Source organism: Protopterus annectens, chromosome 15.part0 (genome assembly GCF_019279795.1).
Source record: "Protopterus annectens isolate FY-2018-M chromosome 15.part0, PAN1.0, whole genome shotgun sequence".
In the NCBI taxonomy this organism is placed as follows: Eukaryota; Metazoa; Chordata; order Ceratodontiformes; family Protopteridae; genus Protopterus; species Protopterus annectens.
Genome location: NC_056749.1, coordinates 34,123,843 through 34,139,919, shown reverse-complemented (window position 1 = coordinate 34,139,919; position 16,077 = coordinate 34,123,843). Strand labels below are relative to the sequence as shown.

Sequence of the window (16,077 nt, the reverse complement as noted above, 5' to 3'; positions counted from 1 at the left end):
CTGCCTTTAATCTTAATCCGCCACTGGTCAGATGCATTTTCTTTGAATGTGGATTTCAATACTGATTCAGTGAATATGAGTTTCAGAGGCAGAGAAGTTTTAATGCCAACTCTGTTTTCATTGCGACACTTCGTTTAGCTTTAGCAAATGTCTGTCAGTGTTTGTGCTTTATTAAGTATATTTGAAATACAAATTTTAAATTAAATCCAAATATCTGTAATCATTAGAAAAAAGTGTGCACACTGACAGTTTTGAACAGTGTTTATGGCAAATGGGGAGAAGTGGGGATACAACCAAGTAATGGGAGAATGGAATGGCTGTGGGGCGGGGGCAAAATTATACACATTTTGCTTTCATGTAGTACTACTTACATTTTTGACATGGAAAATTGAGAAACTTAGTTTTTTCTTATCTAACAGTTACAGTTCTTTTTATCATTATTTAAATTTAATATTAAAATTAATTTCGTAATTGTCTTATTACTAGATATTGTGATGGATAAGTGGCTGAAACCAGGCACAAAAGAGCTGACGCATGATATGAGCATGGAATGTGATCAGAGTACTTCTCAAGACATGTCCAACATTTTGGTGCAAAACACTAATCAGGCACAGTCCTTAGTTTCTCAAAGAGGGAAAAAGAGAAAGTACTGTGATGGATACATGAAATATGGATTTTCGTATGTGGGAAATGAAGACTGTCCTAAGCCCCAATGCGTGGTGTGTGGGGAAGTGCTGTCAAATGGGAGCATGAAACCTTCCCTACTTTTACAACATTTAGAAACGAAACATGCTAACTATAAAAACAAAGAATACAGTTTTTTCAAACGGTTAGCGGAAAATAACAAAAGAATGAATCTGACATCATACATCCTGTCAGGTAACAAAGACTACGAAAACGCAGTTGAAGCTAGTTACCGTATTAGTTACCGTATCGCAAAATGTGGTAAAAGTCATACCATAGCCGAGACTCTAATATCTCCCTGTATAACAGATGCTGTTCGATGTATGCTTGGAGAAGAACATGTGCGGAAAATGACCACCGTCCCTCTTTCGAACAATACAATATCTCAAAGAACTGAAGAGATGTCTGATGATGTTGAAATGACAGTAATAGGTAGAATTAAAAGCAGTAATATTTTTGCTATTCAAGTTGATGAAAGTACAGATGTTGCCAATTGTGCTATTTTGCTTGTTATTGCAAGGTATTTGAAAGATAATGAAGTTGAAGAAAACCTTTTGCTTTGTCATCCTCTGTCACAACGCACAAGGGGTGAGGATATATTTAATGTTATTGATTGTTATTTCAAAGAAAAGGAGATTAATTGGTCTAACTGTTGTGGATTATGTACCGATGGTGCCAAGTCTATGTCAGGGATTTACTCTGGTCTTCGTGGTCTTGTCATGAAGGTAGCTCCCAATATAAGTTGGAACCACTGTTGCATCCACAGACAAAGTTTAGCATGCAAGAACCTCCCTGGTGAATTAAAACTTGTTTTGGATGAAGCTGTGAAAGTGGTGAATTTTATAAAATCGAAGTCCACAAACTCAAGAATTTTCAAAGCTCTGTGTGAAGAGATGACGAGTCCTCATTCTACTCTGCTCCTTCATACAGAAGTAAGGTGGCTTTCTCGTGGTAAAGTACTTACCCGGCTGTTTGAACTTAGACATGAAGTCCAGGTGTTTTTCGAAGACCATCCTGTCTTCCTTGCTTCCAAGTTACACGACTGTAATTGGCTTCAGGCACTTGCATATTTATCAGATATTTTCCAGATTATAAACAAATTAAATTTGACATTTCAGAATAGCTCAATAACTATCTTCAATGTCTCAGACAAAATTGAATCTATGATTAAAAAAATAGATTTTTGGAGGTCATGTCTTGAAAATGGCCAAACTGAGATATTTGAAACTCTGCATAATTTCTTATCTGAAAACAGGCTTAATCTATCCCGGGAAATAAGGAAGAAAATAAATGAACACTTGAGTGGGCTAAAATCGGACTTCCAGAAGTACTTCCCCAAACTTGAAGAAGAAATCTATTGGATTTCAAATCCTTTTGAAGAACAATATGTCCAGGCAGCTAAATTATCAGTCAAGGAGAAAGAGAAGTTGATTGAACTTTCAACTGATAGTACTTTAAATGCTGAATTCAAAGGACACTTTCTTATTAACTTTTGGGCAAACATCAGCAGAGAATACGAACAGCTTTCTGACAAGGCCCTTTTGCTTCTTTTGCCATTTACAAGTACTGAACTAGCAGAGAGAGCTTTCTCTTCTTATGTCTTAATTAAAAACAAATATCGTAATAAGCTGAATGCAGTTCCAGATTTACGATTACACCTTTCATCAGTTTAACCCAATTTCAAAAAACTATGTGCCTCAAAACAAGCACAAGGCTCACATTAAATATGTGCAAGATAAAGTTGCTTAATAATTGTTTGTAGTTTGAAATTTTATTAAGTTTGAAATGTTTAATTGTATGATAACTTTATAACTTATTTATATGCATCGCTGATACACACACACATATATATATATATATATATATATATATATATATATATATATATATATATATAGACTGTTTGTTCACTTTACTATTAAAGATTGTTTTTTATTATTAAATTTTATTCGTTACATTTACAACAAATACATTGGACATAAAAGCAACTATTACAAATGCCAACAATATGAGGGGTACAATTTCAGGGAAATGGATTGCCAAGGGGTACGCAAGTCAAAAAAGGTTGGGAACCACTGCTTTAAGGGAACATTTTCACTGGGAGAGTCAGGACTTCTCTGAATCAAAAAAGAGGCTTAGGGTTTTCCTTCTTCCTCAGCATAGGCCTTTGGCAATTCCTCCTGTATTAGACATTGTTGATGATGTGTTCTTGGAATCAAGCATGGCTCCTGATTCCCTGCCTCCGGCTCCTAGTAAGCCAGACAGATATTACAGGGTTCCTTACTCCCAGAAATTTCTTTTCAAAAATCCTGCTGCTGATCCTGAGACCATTTCTCAGTGTCTTACGGGTGTTGAGGCTTCTACAGCCAAAAATCCTACCCCTTATGATAGAGATTCCAGGGCTCTGGATAGATGGGGTGAGAAGCTTTATACGTCTGCAACCTTGGCAATCAGGGCTTTAAACTGCCATTTTCATATGCTTAAATATCAACAGCATGTTATGGGCTTACTGAAATAGAAAATTATGTTGATTTCTGATTGTGTGGAAAATAGAGTTACAGGATTTATTGCATTCAGCAGAACAGGTTGGAAAGCATACTTTGCAATGTGGTTTTGATTTCTTGGAGGCCTTTTGTAGGGCTGCCGTTGCTGGATCTGTGATTAGAAGGCATGCCTGGCTCAAGGAGCAAAATCTGCCTGATCATGTTAAAGCTAAATTGTTGGATGCCCCTTTGCAGCATGATACTCTGGTAATAAGGCAGAAGAGGTTTTAAAGAAAATGGAAGACAAAGCTAAATCTATGCAAACTGTAAAAGATTTCCTGCAAGTGCAGCCACCCAGGTTCAGTAGGCACTGGCCTTCTAAAAATTGGTCCTTTCCTGTCTCCAACAGATCCACTCGGGGCAAACCCAGGCGCGCAGAAGGCTCCAGATATCAATCACAGGGTTTTTACAGGTCAAAGCAATGGGGTGCCTCCACCTCCAAATCTGGAGGAAACAAAGCACCACCCTACAGTAATCAGTCTCAATGACTTTCCTCTACCTTCACCAAGCACTTATCTTTTGGCAGCCCCCTTGGGGGAAAACTAGCACTTCATGCTCAAAATTGGCAGTTAATTAACAAGGACAAGTGGGTATTAAACATAGTATCCCAGGGGGTACAGGTTTCATTTCCATACTTTGCCAATTCCAAACGGATGGCTGGATCTGCCACAAAACCAGTGGGCGGAGGCCCAGAAACAAGTCATGTCCCTCATGGATACGGGCGCTATTCAACCGGTACCAGAAAAGGAAAAAGGTCAAGGATTTTATTCAAGACTTTTCCTGGTACCCAGAAACCAGTCCATTCATTTACATACTTTTTTCCCCAATCCACAAAACAAAGGGGAATGAATACTGCACTCTCTGGATGTGCATAGACAACTTAGATTTTATTTAGACAGGACTAAGCCTCTCAGAAAATCTGAACAGCTGCTAGTTGGCTTTGCTGCAGTGGCAGAGGGGAAGACCATTTCAAAGCAAACCATTTCCAAATGGATAACCCATTACATTCATTTCTGCTACAAGCACCATGGAAAACCTACCCCACAGGGGATACGATCACATTCCACCAGGGCTGCATCTACCTCTGTGGCTTTTCTCAAAGGAGTCCCTACCAGGGGCATCCTAGAAGCTGCTACCTGGAGCTCTGTACATACATTCACCAAGCATTACCACATGCCTATCTTTTCTAAATCCAGAGCTGGATTTGCCACTGCAGTCTTGCAGGGCTTAATAGCTGGCCCTAATGCCCTTTAACTTCCTCCTCCCTTCCTTAGCTTTGGGAATCAATCCAAATGTGATGACTGCAACAGTGCAACACGAAGAACATAATACAGTTGTGTACACTCACCATAAATGTAGATGTTTGAGTGTATTCACTGTTGCAGTCCTGGTTACCCTCCCTCCAGCCCCCTGACTTCTCTATAATTTCTGTTGTTGCTCTTTTTGGCCATATGTTATGGCTGTGGTATTTACCTTTTACTGAAGGTGTTCCACACCACGTAATTGCTTCCTATTTTGGGGGCTCCTGACATTTGGGGCAAGAAAAAATGATGTAATGGCGTCGGCTGCATGTTTTATACCCCTGACGACCTGACATCATGGAAGAAGCGACAGCATCCGATGCAGAAATCCCAAGACTCTGGTATTCGGGCCGACTGAGGGCTACCTGCAGGCAGATAACCCAAGTGTGATGACTGCAGCAGTGAATACACTCTAACATCTACATTTATGGTAAGTGTACACAACTGTACATTTCTTGTATACTGACAGCCACTTAATCCTGAAACAAACAAATACTTTTTGTGAGAGATGTAGTTACACTGGTCTATGTTATATTCTCGAAAGCCTACAATGTCCAATCTGACATTGGCGACACGAGAATGTCAGATGCTCAGAATCTTGAGCGTGTAAACAGAAATCTCCGTAAGGGGATATTTCTGTTTACTGCAGTGTAGTGTGGTCTCTGAGTTGGTATATTTAAACCCGTTAGGGTACTTTTTTGTGTTTTTATAAGGTTGATGTTTGAAGACATCGACCATATGTTATTCGATACTTTCAAACGTCGATCTTATAATATAGACCCAGTTACACTATGAAGTTAGAGGCAAGACAAGTCAAATGCCGAACAGGTTGTCAGCGCACACACACACACACACACACACACACACACACACACACACACACACACACACACACACACACACACACACTAAATAAGGACATGACACATCCACATAGGTGGAGTTTCTTACTAGTAACTTACCAAAAGATCAGAGGTCTCTCGAATGGAATCCACTTAATGCACATAACAATGCAAAAAAACAACCACAACGCATAACACGCTCATCTCAACAAATGAGCCCACAAGGCGTAACCCCACAAAACCTAATGTTTTGGTCATAGGTGACTCCATTGTGAGAGACACAGATGTTCCCCTTACCAGGCTGGATGTGGAGCTCATTGTAGTTAACTGACTGTCAGGCACCAGGATCCATCAAGTCTCTCAAGTACTCATGTCACTCATCCGCAAGTACCGGTATGACTCTGTCATAGTCCATGTGGGGTAGAATTACTTGAGACTTACTTCACTGGACTATATGAAAAGAGACATGACTGAGCTTTCAGATTGTGTCACAAGCAGGTGTAAGCCTAGCCTTAAACAGCATTGTACCTTGTCCAATGATGATGCCACAATACAAACAAAAAATGATTGAGTTTAACAATCGGCTTAGCTTTTGGTGTCAGTCCAAGAGGATCCAGTATCTGACAAGCTGGGAAGACATGGTTGACAGGCCACACTGCTTTGCCAGAGATGGTCTGCATCTGTCTCCTCTAGGGTTTTTGGATACTGGCAAAGATATTAGCCACCCCTATTGTGCCTTTTCAAGTAGTGTCCAAATAACCAACCTCCCAACATAACAAAATCCTCTCTAGATAAACTCAAATGACTGCTGCTTAATGTTAGGAGTCTAAACAAGAAACTGCACTTCCTGGAAGCACTCCTCACTTTGGAAGACGCTGACATCTGTGTAGTCAGAGACATGGTTCAGAGGTGTGAAAAGCACCCCGTCCTTGCAGGGCCACAATGCCTTCCATATGTTCAGACCACAAACTGAGCATGAAAGAACCAGAGAAGGAGGTGTATTCATCTTCATTAAGGATAAGTACACCTCGAGACTAGTCAAAACCATATGGCTCTCTTGTGCTACTCCATGTCCAATTAACTATAGGCAAAGCCATCTACCACATCATAGCCAGCTATAGATCCCTCACCACGAAATGGGAAAATGTACGTGGACTTACTGGAGTCACTTGCCATACAGCACAACATCTTACTCATGGGTAACTTTTTAATTACCTACCATCGACTAGGAAACATACATGATCACAAACATGCTGGCTCAGAGGTTCTTGGACTTTGTCATTGCAAATGTTGTGGAACAGCTAGTCAACTCGTATGTCCTGGACGTAGTACTCGCTAACATGCGAGAGCATTGCAACCCCCCCCCCCTTGTGATGTCCTCCATGGTAAGATCGGACCATATAGCAGTTACATTCAATGTAATTATAAGACCAGATACCCCATCAAGCTCAGAGACAAACTACCTCTTACTGAGTGATGGTATAAGAATCAAAGAACCCTTGAATGCAGATAACACAGACTGCTATGCAGAGGTGTACACCAGTGGCCTGTATAACCACTTAAGCAGTTGTGTAGAATCTGTGGTACCTGACCCGATTAAAACCAGGTCTTGCTGAAAAAAAATCCATCCTGGTGAATGCCTATTATAAACAGGCTATACGACAAGAGAAAGAAACTAATATCCAAGAAAAAGAGGGAACTGGCTCCGCACAGGAAGAAATCCCTCTCTTGTTTAAACAAATTAGAGATTTTGTCAAGTTCTCCAAAGCTAATTACAAAGCAAAAATAGCCTATCCTAGTTAAGGATAATCACAAGGCATTCTTTAACTACAACCGAAATCTAAAAGGGAATACCCAGCTATGCACTGAACTTTTTGTGCCTGGCACCGCCCATACTTAACTGGAGGTAATAGCCAACCTGCTAGCCGCAGATTCGGAGAAAACATCACCCCCCCCTATCTCCGCCAGTCATCTCCCAAAGTATACCTGTCACCATTCCTCAGCCTGTGATATCAAGAGAGCATGTCATCTCCAGGGCCAGAAACCAAAAACATGGCATCAGTAGGACCAGACCAGACAATATCTCAGGTTGCCTTTTAAACAACTTTAAAACATGACCCAGCAAACCCAGTTGGATCCCTGTTTAACCACAGCCTACAAACTGGTTATGTTCTGGTAGAATGGATGACAGCAATAGTAATCTCTCTATGCACAAAGGGACCCTGGAAATTATAGGCCCATAACTTGACTAGCCTAGTCTGCAAGGCCATGGGAAGAATCATTTTGGACCGTTAAAGCAGGAAAGCTGCAGCACAGGAATGTGATATAAAAGAACTTGGGCATGAGGAAGTATATAACTTGTTGGGAATTAATGAAGGATCAGCAATAAAATGTGAACAAATGCGGTTAAAACTTAGTGAGTGAGGAATATTTTAGAAGACTGCAAAATTAATACTGAAAGCAGCATTGACATTTAGCAATAAATTCCAAGATGTAACTCACTCTGCTCTTCTTGCCCTAACTTAAAAGTTTTGCAGTGATTTACTGGCCCCAAAAGGTGTTGGATAGGTTGGACAGGAAAACAAGAAGGATGCTTCATAAAAATTGTTGTATACCAAGACTGTATATTCCCCTTTCTGAAAGAGGTATGGCCCTCTTCGCAACTGAATACATGTTACATCTGCAGTTGTGGACTGCATACATGTCTGCTGACCTCACAAGACCTAAACGTAGTGAAAGTTTAGAAACATGAGGAGAATAAAGTCTAAGATTACTTCCCTGCTTAGTTTAGCAGAAGTATATTGGCATCAAGCGGAAATGGAAATCAAACCAGAAGTAGATAAAAATCAGGCAGCAAATGAATATGCCAAAACACAAAAGAAAGACTATAAGGTGAAGGATCAGGGGAGAAGGCAAGAAATGTGGAAGATGCATAAATATAGTTGCAAGTGTAGAAAACTCTTGGAACAACCTCATGTTGATCAGGATCAAACACAGGAATAGCTAAGGAGAGGTGAATTTAAACAAAAAGATGAAAGCTTGATATTGCTCGCCAAAACCAGTGGACTACGTACACGTTGGTTTACAAAGTCCATTGAACATGTGGGAGAAACAGACAAATGTAGGTTTTGTAAAACAGAATTGGAGACAGTTGCACATCTTGTTGCTGGTTGTGATATATTAATGGCAGATGGACTGTATACTGAAAGGCATAATAATGTGTCAGTACTGTTGCATTGGGGATTGTGCAAACATTGTAATATTGAAGTAGCTGAAAAGCACTGGTAAAATTAGCCATAAAGCATTATAGAAAATGATGAAGTTTATATCACGTGATCACCCATTACCAACAGTTCCAAACATTGTTGTGTGAAAACCAGATATGTTAGTCCATGAAAAGAAGACAAAAGTAGCATTGATCATTGAAATTGTTATACTCAGTGACTACAGTGTCTTGCGTAAAGAGAGACACAAAGTCATAAAATAGCAATATTTGCAGGCAGAAACGAGGGCAATATGGAAGAAGAATACCCAGACAGTTCCAATAGTAGTAGGAGCAACAGATCTTATAAAAAAAATTGAAAATTGTATTGAGATATGTTACCCATACATGTAACTCAATACAAATTGCAGGAGGAGTCATTACTGAGCACATTGCAAGTACTGTGAAGAGCACTTTTGGCTGACATCAAAGATGGAAACAATACTAATTTCATGAACTTTAGTCATATTTTGACTTAGGAATGGAGTCCATTCCCATCATGGTATTAGAAACCCACAACACTTGGAAAAATTAAAAAGGCAAAGACCTTATTAAGAAGGACATAGGTAATCTCCAAACACTGGATCCAACCCAGTTTGGATTTGTTAAATGTAGATCATGCCTGTTAAACATGGTTGAATTCTTTGAGAAAGTCACCAACGCTCTGGACGAGGGAAAGGCAGTGCATACCACCTATCTTGACCTAGCCAATGCATTTGACACTGTCCCCCACTTAGGTATTATAGAGAACTCAATTGGGAATTAACCTCTACCAGATGGGTAGCCAAATGACTCACCAACAGGACACGTACTGTCAAAGTGGGTAAATCCTGTCTAGCAAAAGACCAGTCACCAGTGGTGTACCATAGGATTCTATGCTGAGCCCCTTACTGTTCAGAATTTGTTTCTCAGACGTTCAGGCAAACTTGAATGGCCTGTGGCTGACCAAGTTTACTGACGATTGCAAATTGGGAGCAATCACTGAGTCCTCCAACCAACTATGCTAATATACTGCAGAGGAGGTTAACACGGACATATGATTGGTGCCAAAGCCATGGATTTAAGCTAAATGCAAAAAAATGCATTATTATTCCCTTTGGGAAAGCTGGCATCCCTGCCAATTATATTTTAGACAGCACCTCCTAAGTGTAGACCCAGTGGTACATGATCTGGGTACTCAGGTTGATAGCTACCTGAACTTTGACCACCACATATCCACAGTAGTTAGAAAATCCTTCTGTGTGGCACTTTTTTTTAGGTACAGGCATCGCATCTTGATCTAAGGTTGTTATAATTACATTGTACTCTGCCCTTATCAGACCAGTAATTGAGTACAGTGTTCCCTTTTGCATGTACCTCACCAGACACCTGCAACAACTGGCGAGACCACAGTGGTTTCTCACCAAGAAATTACAGGGTACACAAAACAAGTTTTGTGCAGAAAAACTGAAAGCCCTGTCACTGTATTCTGTCTCCTACAGGCTACAAAGGGGTGACCTGTGCCTGGCTTACTGGCAGTGTCTGACCCGGACCTAATGGAAATGCTACACATTCGTAAGTCAAACTGCGCAAGGGTCACTCACTCCATGGATCTTAACCTAGCCTTTGACATGAATAGGTCATGCTGGAGAGATAGGTACTTCTCCCAGAGACTGCCTCTTCTTTGGAATAAGCTTCCAGTTCATGTGAAACAGAGCCCCTCCCTGACCCTCTTCAAACGCAACCTAGATCAATGGATGGGTGACTGCAAATTCACTCCTGGGGTGGCACCCATGTCCCTTCTGGACAGAGGTCGTTATCAAGTACCATAGATCCTTACCTTTGTGATCTTCACTGACCTAACCACTGAGAGTTGGGGCAACTCGGGATAAATATGGCTACACTTCTAAGGGCTCTAGGGCCATTAGCCTAGTAACCTTCTATGAGCGTATGAAGAAAACCCCACAGAAGCTGTACTGCCCTATACACATCCTACAGTGAAAGGTGAAAAAGAGCTGTCCCTGTATGTGAGAACAACCCTGAAGAAAATGAAGATGGGGAAAACGGCAAGAAAATGAAGATGGGGAAAACAGCAGGAAAATGAAGATGGGGAAAACAGCAGGAAAATGAAGATGGGGAAAACAGCAGGCTGAGTTTAGGGCACTGCAGATACGATCAAGATGTTGGATACGTTAATAAAGAAGTTGCTTCTGAGGGTACTGTTAGCAGTATGGGGATAAATGCATATCCCAGATGACTGGAAAATGCACGCACTAGCGTCAGTGTACAAGAGCAAAGGTGATAATTCTTAACTGTGCACAGTTTACTGGTAGTGATCTCCTGCCACACTGATGAAAGTGCTTGAGAGGGTGATTGATACTTGCAAATGCAGAATATTGGAAAGTAATGTGAGAGATGAGCAGCCCGGATTCAGATCAGATTGCAGCACAGCTGACCTGTTGTTTGCTGTGAGACAGATAGTGGAGAAGAAGCTGGAGATGAGGAAAGTGTCCCGCTGGGAATTCCTAGACTTGGAGAAAGCATATGACAACATCCCAAGAAAGCCTGTTTGGACAGTCCTACAATGGTTCAGACTCCCAGAAAGATTTGTTTAATTAGTGCAGACTGGTTTAAGTATAACTAGTATTCAGACTTGTATAGGGTTAGCAAGTCGGAGTGGGTGGTAATGAACTACATTAGCAAACAGGTTGGAGGGGACAGATCAGCAAAGCTGTTGAATGCAGATGATGTGGCATTCTGAACAAGAACTTCAGGAAATGATAGAGAAATATAATACAAAATAAAGGCACACTGGATTAAACCAAGTACAGACAAAACAGTTGTCAAGGCAACAAAAGGAGGAATCAGAGGAAGTTGAAAGTTCAGATAGAAGCGAAAATAATGGAAAAGGTTAAAAACTTCATGTATAGGGGGAGTTGAGGTTGAGGAGAATGGAAGTCTGAATGAGTAGGTCAAAGCTAGAATCAGAGGGGCAGCAGTCAACTAGCTGAGAGTGTTGGGGTAGTGTGTGACAGAAGGATGTCAAACAAGTTGAAAAGTAAGGTGTACAAAACCATGGTGCAGAAACATAGGCATTGAATGCGGAGCAGTTGATGAAACTTGAGGTGATGGAGATGAAGTGTTTGAGATGTGTGGTAGGATGCACACAGAGACAGGTGAAGAAGTGAGGACATAAGAGCAGAAGCCAAAGTAACTGTAATTGCAGAGAAGATCAAAGAGAACAAATTATGGTGGTTTGGGTACATGTGCAGGAAAACAGATGACTTGATGAAGATGAATTGGAAGAAACAGGGAGGAGGCTGGAGGAAATGAGGACCTCCAGCAGAAAGATAGATGGATTGTGTGAGAGAAGATCTGCAACAGTCAGGCATGATTATAAAAGAAGGTAGGAGAATAGCAGTAAGTCAAGAAAGGTAACCGTTCAGTCAACACCGCCACCCAATACAGAAGAACAGGGGAAAAAAGAGGGCTGATGAAGTGTAGTAGAGGCGATATCACAGAAAAGATGTTACCTTTTTGGTGGGATTACTACTGCATGTCAGACTCCAGTTAAAGTAAAAATGTAACTGATGTTGGTAGATTGGCTGGTTCTCGTTTCCTGTGCTGCATTGCCATTACATTTCCCTTGTATTGTCCAGTCTTCATGCTGCACTACTGTTACAGATTGCTTTGATCATCATCTTAAATGTTGGCACTTAATATAACTGATTGGGTGGCATGGCAGAGTCCGAGTAAAGGGAGACTGAACCCCCCCCCTTTCCATGTTTGTGCAACCTCAGAGAGAGAGTGTGTGTGTGTGTGTGTGTGTGTGTGTGTGTGTGTGTGTGTGTGTGTGTGTGTGTGTGTGTGTGTGTGTGTGTGTGTGTGTGTGTGTTGTGTACATGTATGTGGAGTCATGGTTTACACCACCACATGGATAGCTCTGCAGTGGTTGTTCTTCTCCACCGCACATGCGCGCACACACACACACACACACACACACACACCTGTGGCTAATTTGAAGTGTCCAGTCCACCTTTTGCATGTCTTTGGAATGTGGGAGGAAACTGGAGCACCCGAAAGAAACCTATGTGAACACTGGGAGGATATGCAGACTCTGAATAGAAGGCATCCTAGCTGGGGGGGGGGGGTGCCCCTACCTTGGGAAAGCAGTGGGGCTTGTCCTGTGCACAAAAATAAATGTCCTGGGATTGTTGCTGGATTGAGTTGCCACGCCAAGGTTTTTAGCTACACCTAAAGAAATGTAAATTTGTAAATTAAATGGAACAACCATTTCTTATCTGTTATCAGTTCTCTCAAAGTGATATTGTATTTGCATGTGTCAGGATATCATGCACATTGCCTTTTCAGAACTAGTTTAGGCTGAGTGCACACCCGTATAGTGCTAGTTGCCACTGGTGTTTGATATGAAGGCCCCTACATGCTTTGAAAGAGAAGCTTCATAAAGGCCGTGTCAGATTGCTAACCCTGCAAACAGTTAACCAACTTGCATACAGGCAAGTTATCAGAAATGTAGTTTTAGGGGAGAATAATAAATGTTGAGGTAAAACTGAGGCCATCCCTGAAGGTGAGCGGTTACTGGAATCTACATGAATAATCATAAAGAAGTCTGTGAAACGGACAAAGTCACAAGGAGTTTAGCAGTTTGTGACCAGGCGATACTTAATTAAGGCTATTTGTGTGTGTGTGTGTGTGTGTGTGTGTGTGTGTGTGTGTGTGTGTGTGTGTGTGTGTGTGTGTGTGTGTGTGTGTGTGTGTGTGTGTGTGTGTGTGTGTGTGTGTGTGTGGTATAGCCCTCCTTTTTCTACTGTGCCTCCTGTTACCCTGCTCTGTGACGATATTACTGAAATATCATCACTCATCATGCTGTGTGCCAAAACAGTGAAAAATATCACTTTTTCTTTCAACTTTTTTTTTGGCATGGGGCAGAACAGCACCCCCCCCCCCCAACTTATAAATACCAGCTCTGATCATGCCTCTGAACCACTTAGTACAAAAAATCTGGACAAAGCCAAAGGTAATGGGGTACAAAAGTAGGGACACATTTAAATATTGGTCTTATAAACTAAGAAAGTTGGTAGAATAAAAGGTCTTTGTGTCACCACACATTTTCTGAAAGATATGAAGTCTGAAACTCAAATGCCTTTCATTGTTTAGTGAATTCAGTCTTCACTGATTTGCCACAAAAATCCAGAAAACAACAAATTTTATGAGGAAGGTCTGGAGATCCTGTAAAAATCTGGACAGCTGAGAGGTATATCTGACATTGATCTAGCCTTTAAGAAAAGGAAATAATTGGAGAAATAGCCATCTCAGACTTGGTATATGTAACTCATGTTTTTTTTTGTAGCCATTCGGTGTCTATATTTCTGTACATCCTGAAGTTGGTCCTGAAATTTCAAATGGTTACCAATTTCAGCTGTAGATATACTTCATCTCAGGGAAATGATAATCAATGCAGGACTTCTGTCTTTCATCATTGTTGGGTAATGTTTTTAGTCATTTTGTTAAAAAAACAAACAAAAAAAAAAAAACAAATGCTGCCTCAAAAGGAATAGATTCCTTGCAGTTTGCTGTTTCAGCAGTTTGTCATCGATGGATGTGTGTATATCTTCCCATGTTTGTCACAGAATGTCATAAGAACAGTTTGCCGTAAAGGCAATAGAACAGTTTAGGAGAGGAGATAAAGGTGTGACTGGTAGTAAATATCATTCCACACCTTTCTTTGGAAAAATGGAACCGGTAGCAAAAGAGGATTTGCATGGTTTCCATTTTGAATTTTGTTCGTCGTGATTTTGGAAAAAGTGAGCTTTTTTTATATTTTTTTCTTTTTTTAGATGCAAGATGCAATTCCAAAGACATGCATCTGGAGCATTTCTCCCCGGGCCTCCGCTGAAAACAGGCTCTATGGAACATAGTCGGACTTTCCCGGTCAACAAATGTTAAATAAATAAATAAATAAATAAATAAAAGTAGTAAGTGCAACATACAGGTATTGTCCCGTACCATGAGTGCTCTAGAAAATAAACTACTTGTCTCGGTGTAATAAATTGGTTAGTTTAAATTTAATGCATTCATTTTTGGAACTCTGACAGTTAATGAATTTGAGATTACTTAAGGTTAAATATGATAAATGAAATAAATTTTCATTCTGTATTTCAGCATACGAAGACAAACAGAAAATGAAAAGGAAAGAGATTGTTTCCCGATCTTGGTTTTCCACTCAACAGATTCCTAATAGCAATAAGGTGGGAGACACCTTGAAAAAGTTAGGGATCATCCCAAAAGGACCTTCAAAGGTGACAAATACCTGTGCAGTAGTCTCTGTGAGTGAACTGGGAATTGTTCGTCGAAAGTGTGCTGAATCTCCAGAAGCAAAAAGCAGTTGTTTGGACAGTGCCTGTGAAAATGTTGGAATTAGTGCACACTGTAGTAGAGATGTGGATACCCCAGTAGATTCCTCCCTAAATGAGACCGAAACACCACAAGATCGTAGAGGCTCTGGCACTTCCTTAGTTGCTGATTATTCGGACTCTAGTTCAGATGCTGAAGTCATCTAATGACAGCTTCTGTTATTTTTCTGAATGATCACAGCATTCACATTCTCATCATGGCTGCTTGATACACTGAAACAACTTGAAGGAGATGGGATGATTGTCTCCTGTTCAGCACTGGGCTCCATTCTCTGACGGATGACCATTTTGTCTGTAATTTTGCCAGGTTCTTCCCTGTCATGTCGAACATAGTATGGTCTGCGTTTCTTACACTGCACTGTGAACAGTTTTCAGGTTCAGCTCTACAGACATCATGCATGTTGTCAAGATGAAGTAACGTAGTTTAACTGCTGTGCCTTGCTGCATTAATGGAATGAAACGAGACCCTACCGAGAAAAGCACAGTATCCATCATTTGGGGTGGTCTGTGAAAATAAATTGTTTAATAACATAGCAGTAGTGTCTGTCATTCTTACTGAGACTGTGCATGTATGTGCTGTAATGTTTAGTACTCTTTTACTACTGTGTACCTCATAAAACATTCACTGTTGACATTTCCTCATGTGTTTTGTGCTGCAGATGTGGCCAGTATGCTCTGGGCTATGTAAGCACTAAAATGCATTCACATAAATCGGGCATTCAGCCTGAAGTAGTGGTGTAGTTTGTGTCTGTAGTTCAGTGATTATTATCATTTTTATTGCCAGTACTAAGTAGCTAATGTGGATGTGCATGTTCCTGTGGGACAGTTTGGAGGGGACACTGCATGTCATTTTGTGGTGGTTGGAACCATTTCTGTGTACAGACATTTCTGCCTTCTTTGGATAAAAAATGCTATCTTACATATTTAATAATTGCATGTTCTATAACAAAGTCGGAGAATCTGACTTCTTTGTAAACATTACCGAGTACATGGCATACAGCCTAGCTGTAGTGTCTTAGGACAGAAAACCTT

At 40.7% G+C, this 16,077-nt stretch overlaps 1 protein-coding gene across 1 annotated transcript in view; it reads left to right on the top strand.

Moving 5' to 3' along the window:
- YJU2B (YJU2 splicing factor homolog B) overlaps window positions 1-15,578 on the top strand; it is a 986,874-nt gene extending 971,296 nt beyond the window's left edge. The window contains exon 11 of the mRNA XM_044057152.1: window positions 14,795-15,578. Within this exon, the coding sequence (XP_043913087.1) occupies window positions 14,795-15,192 (398 nt within the window). The 3' untranslated portion in view covers window positions 15,193-15,578. The remainder of the gene's footprint in view (window positions 1-14,794) is intronic.
- The last annotated feature ends 499 nt before the right edge of the window (window positions 15,579-16,077 follow it).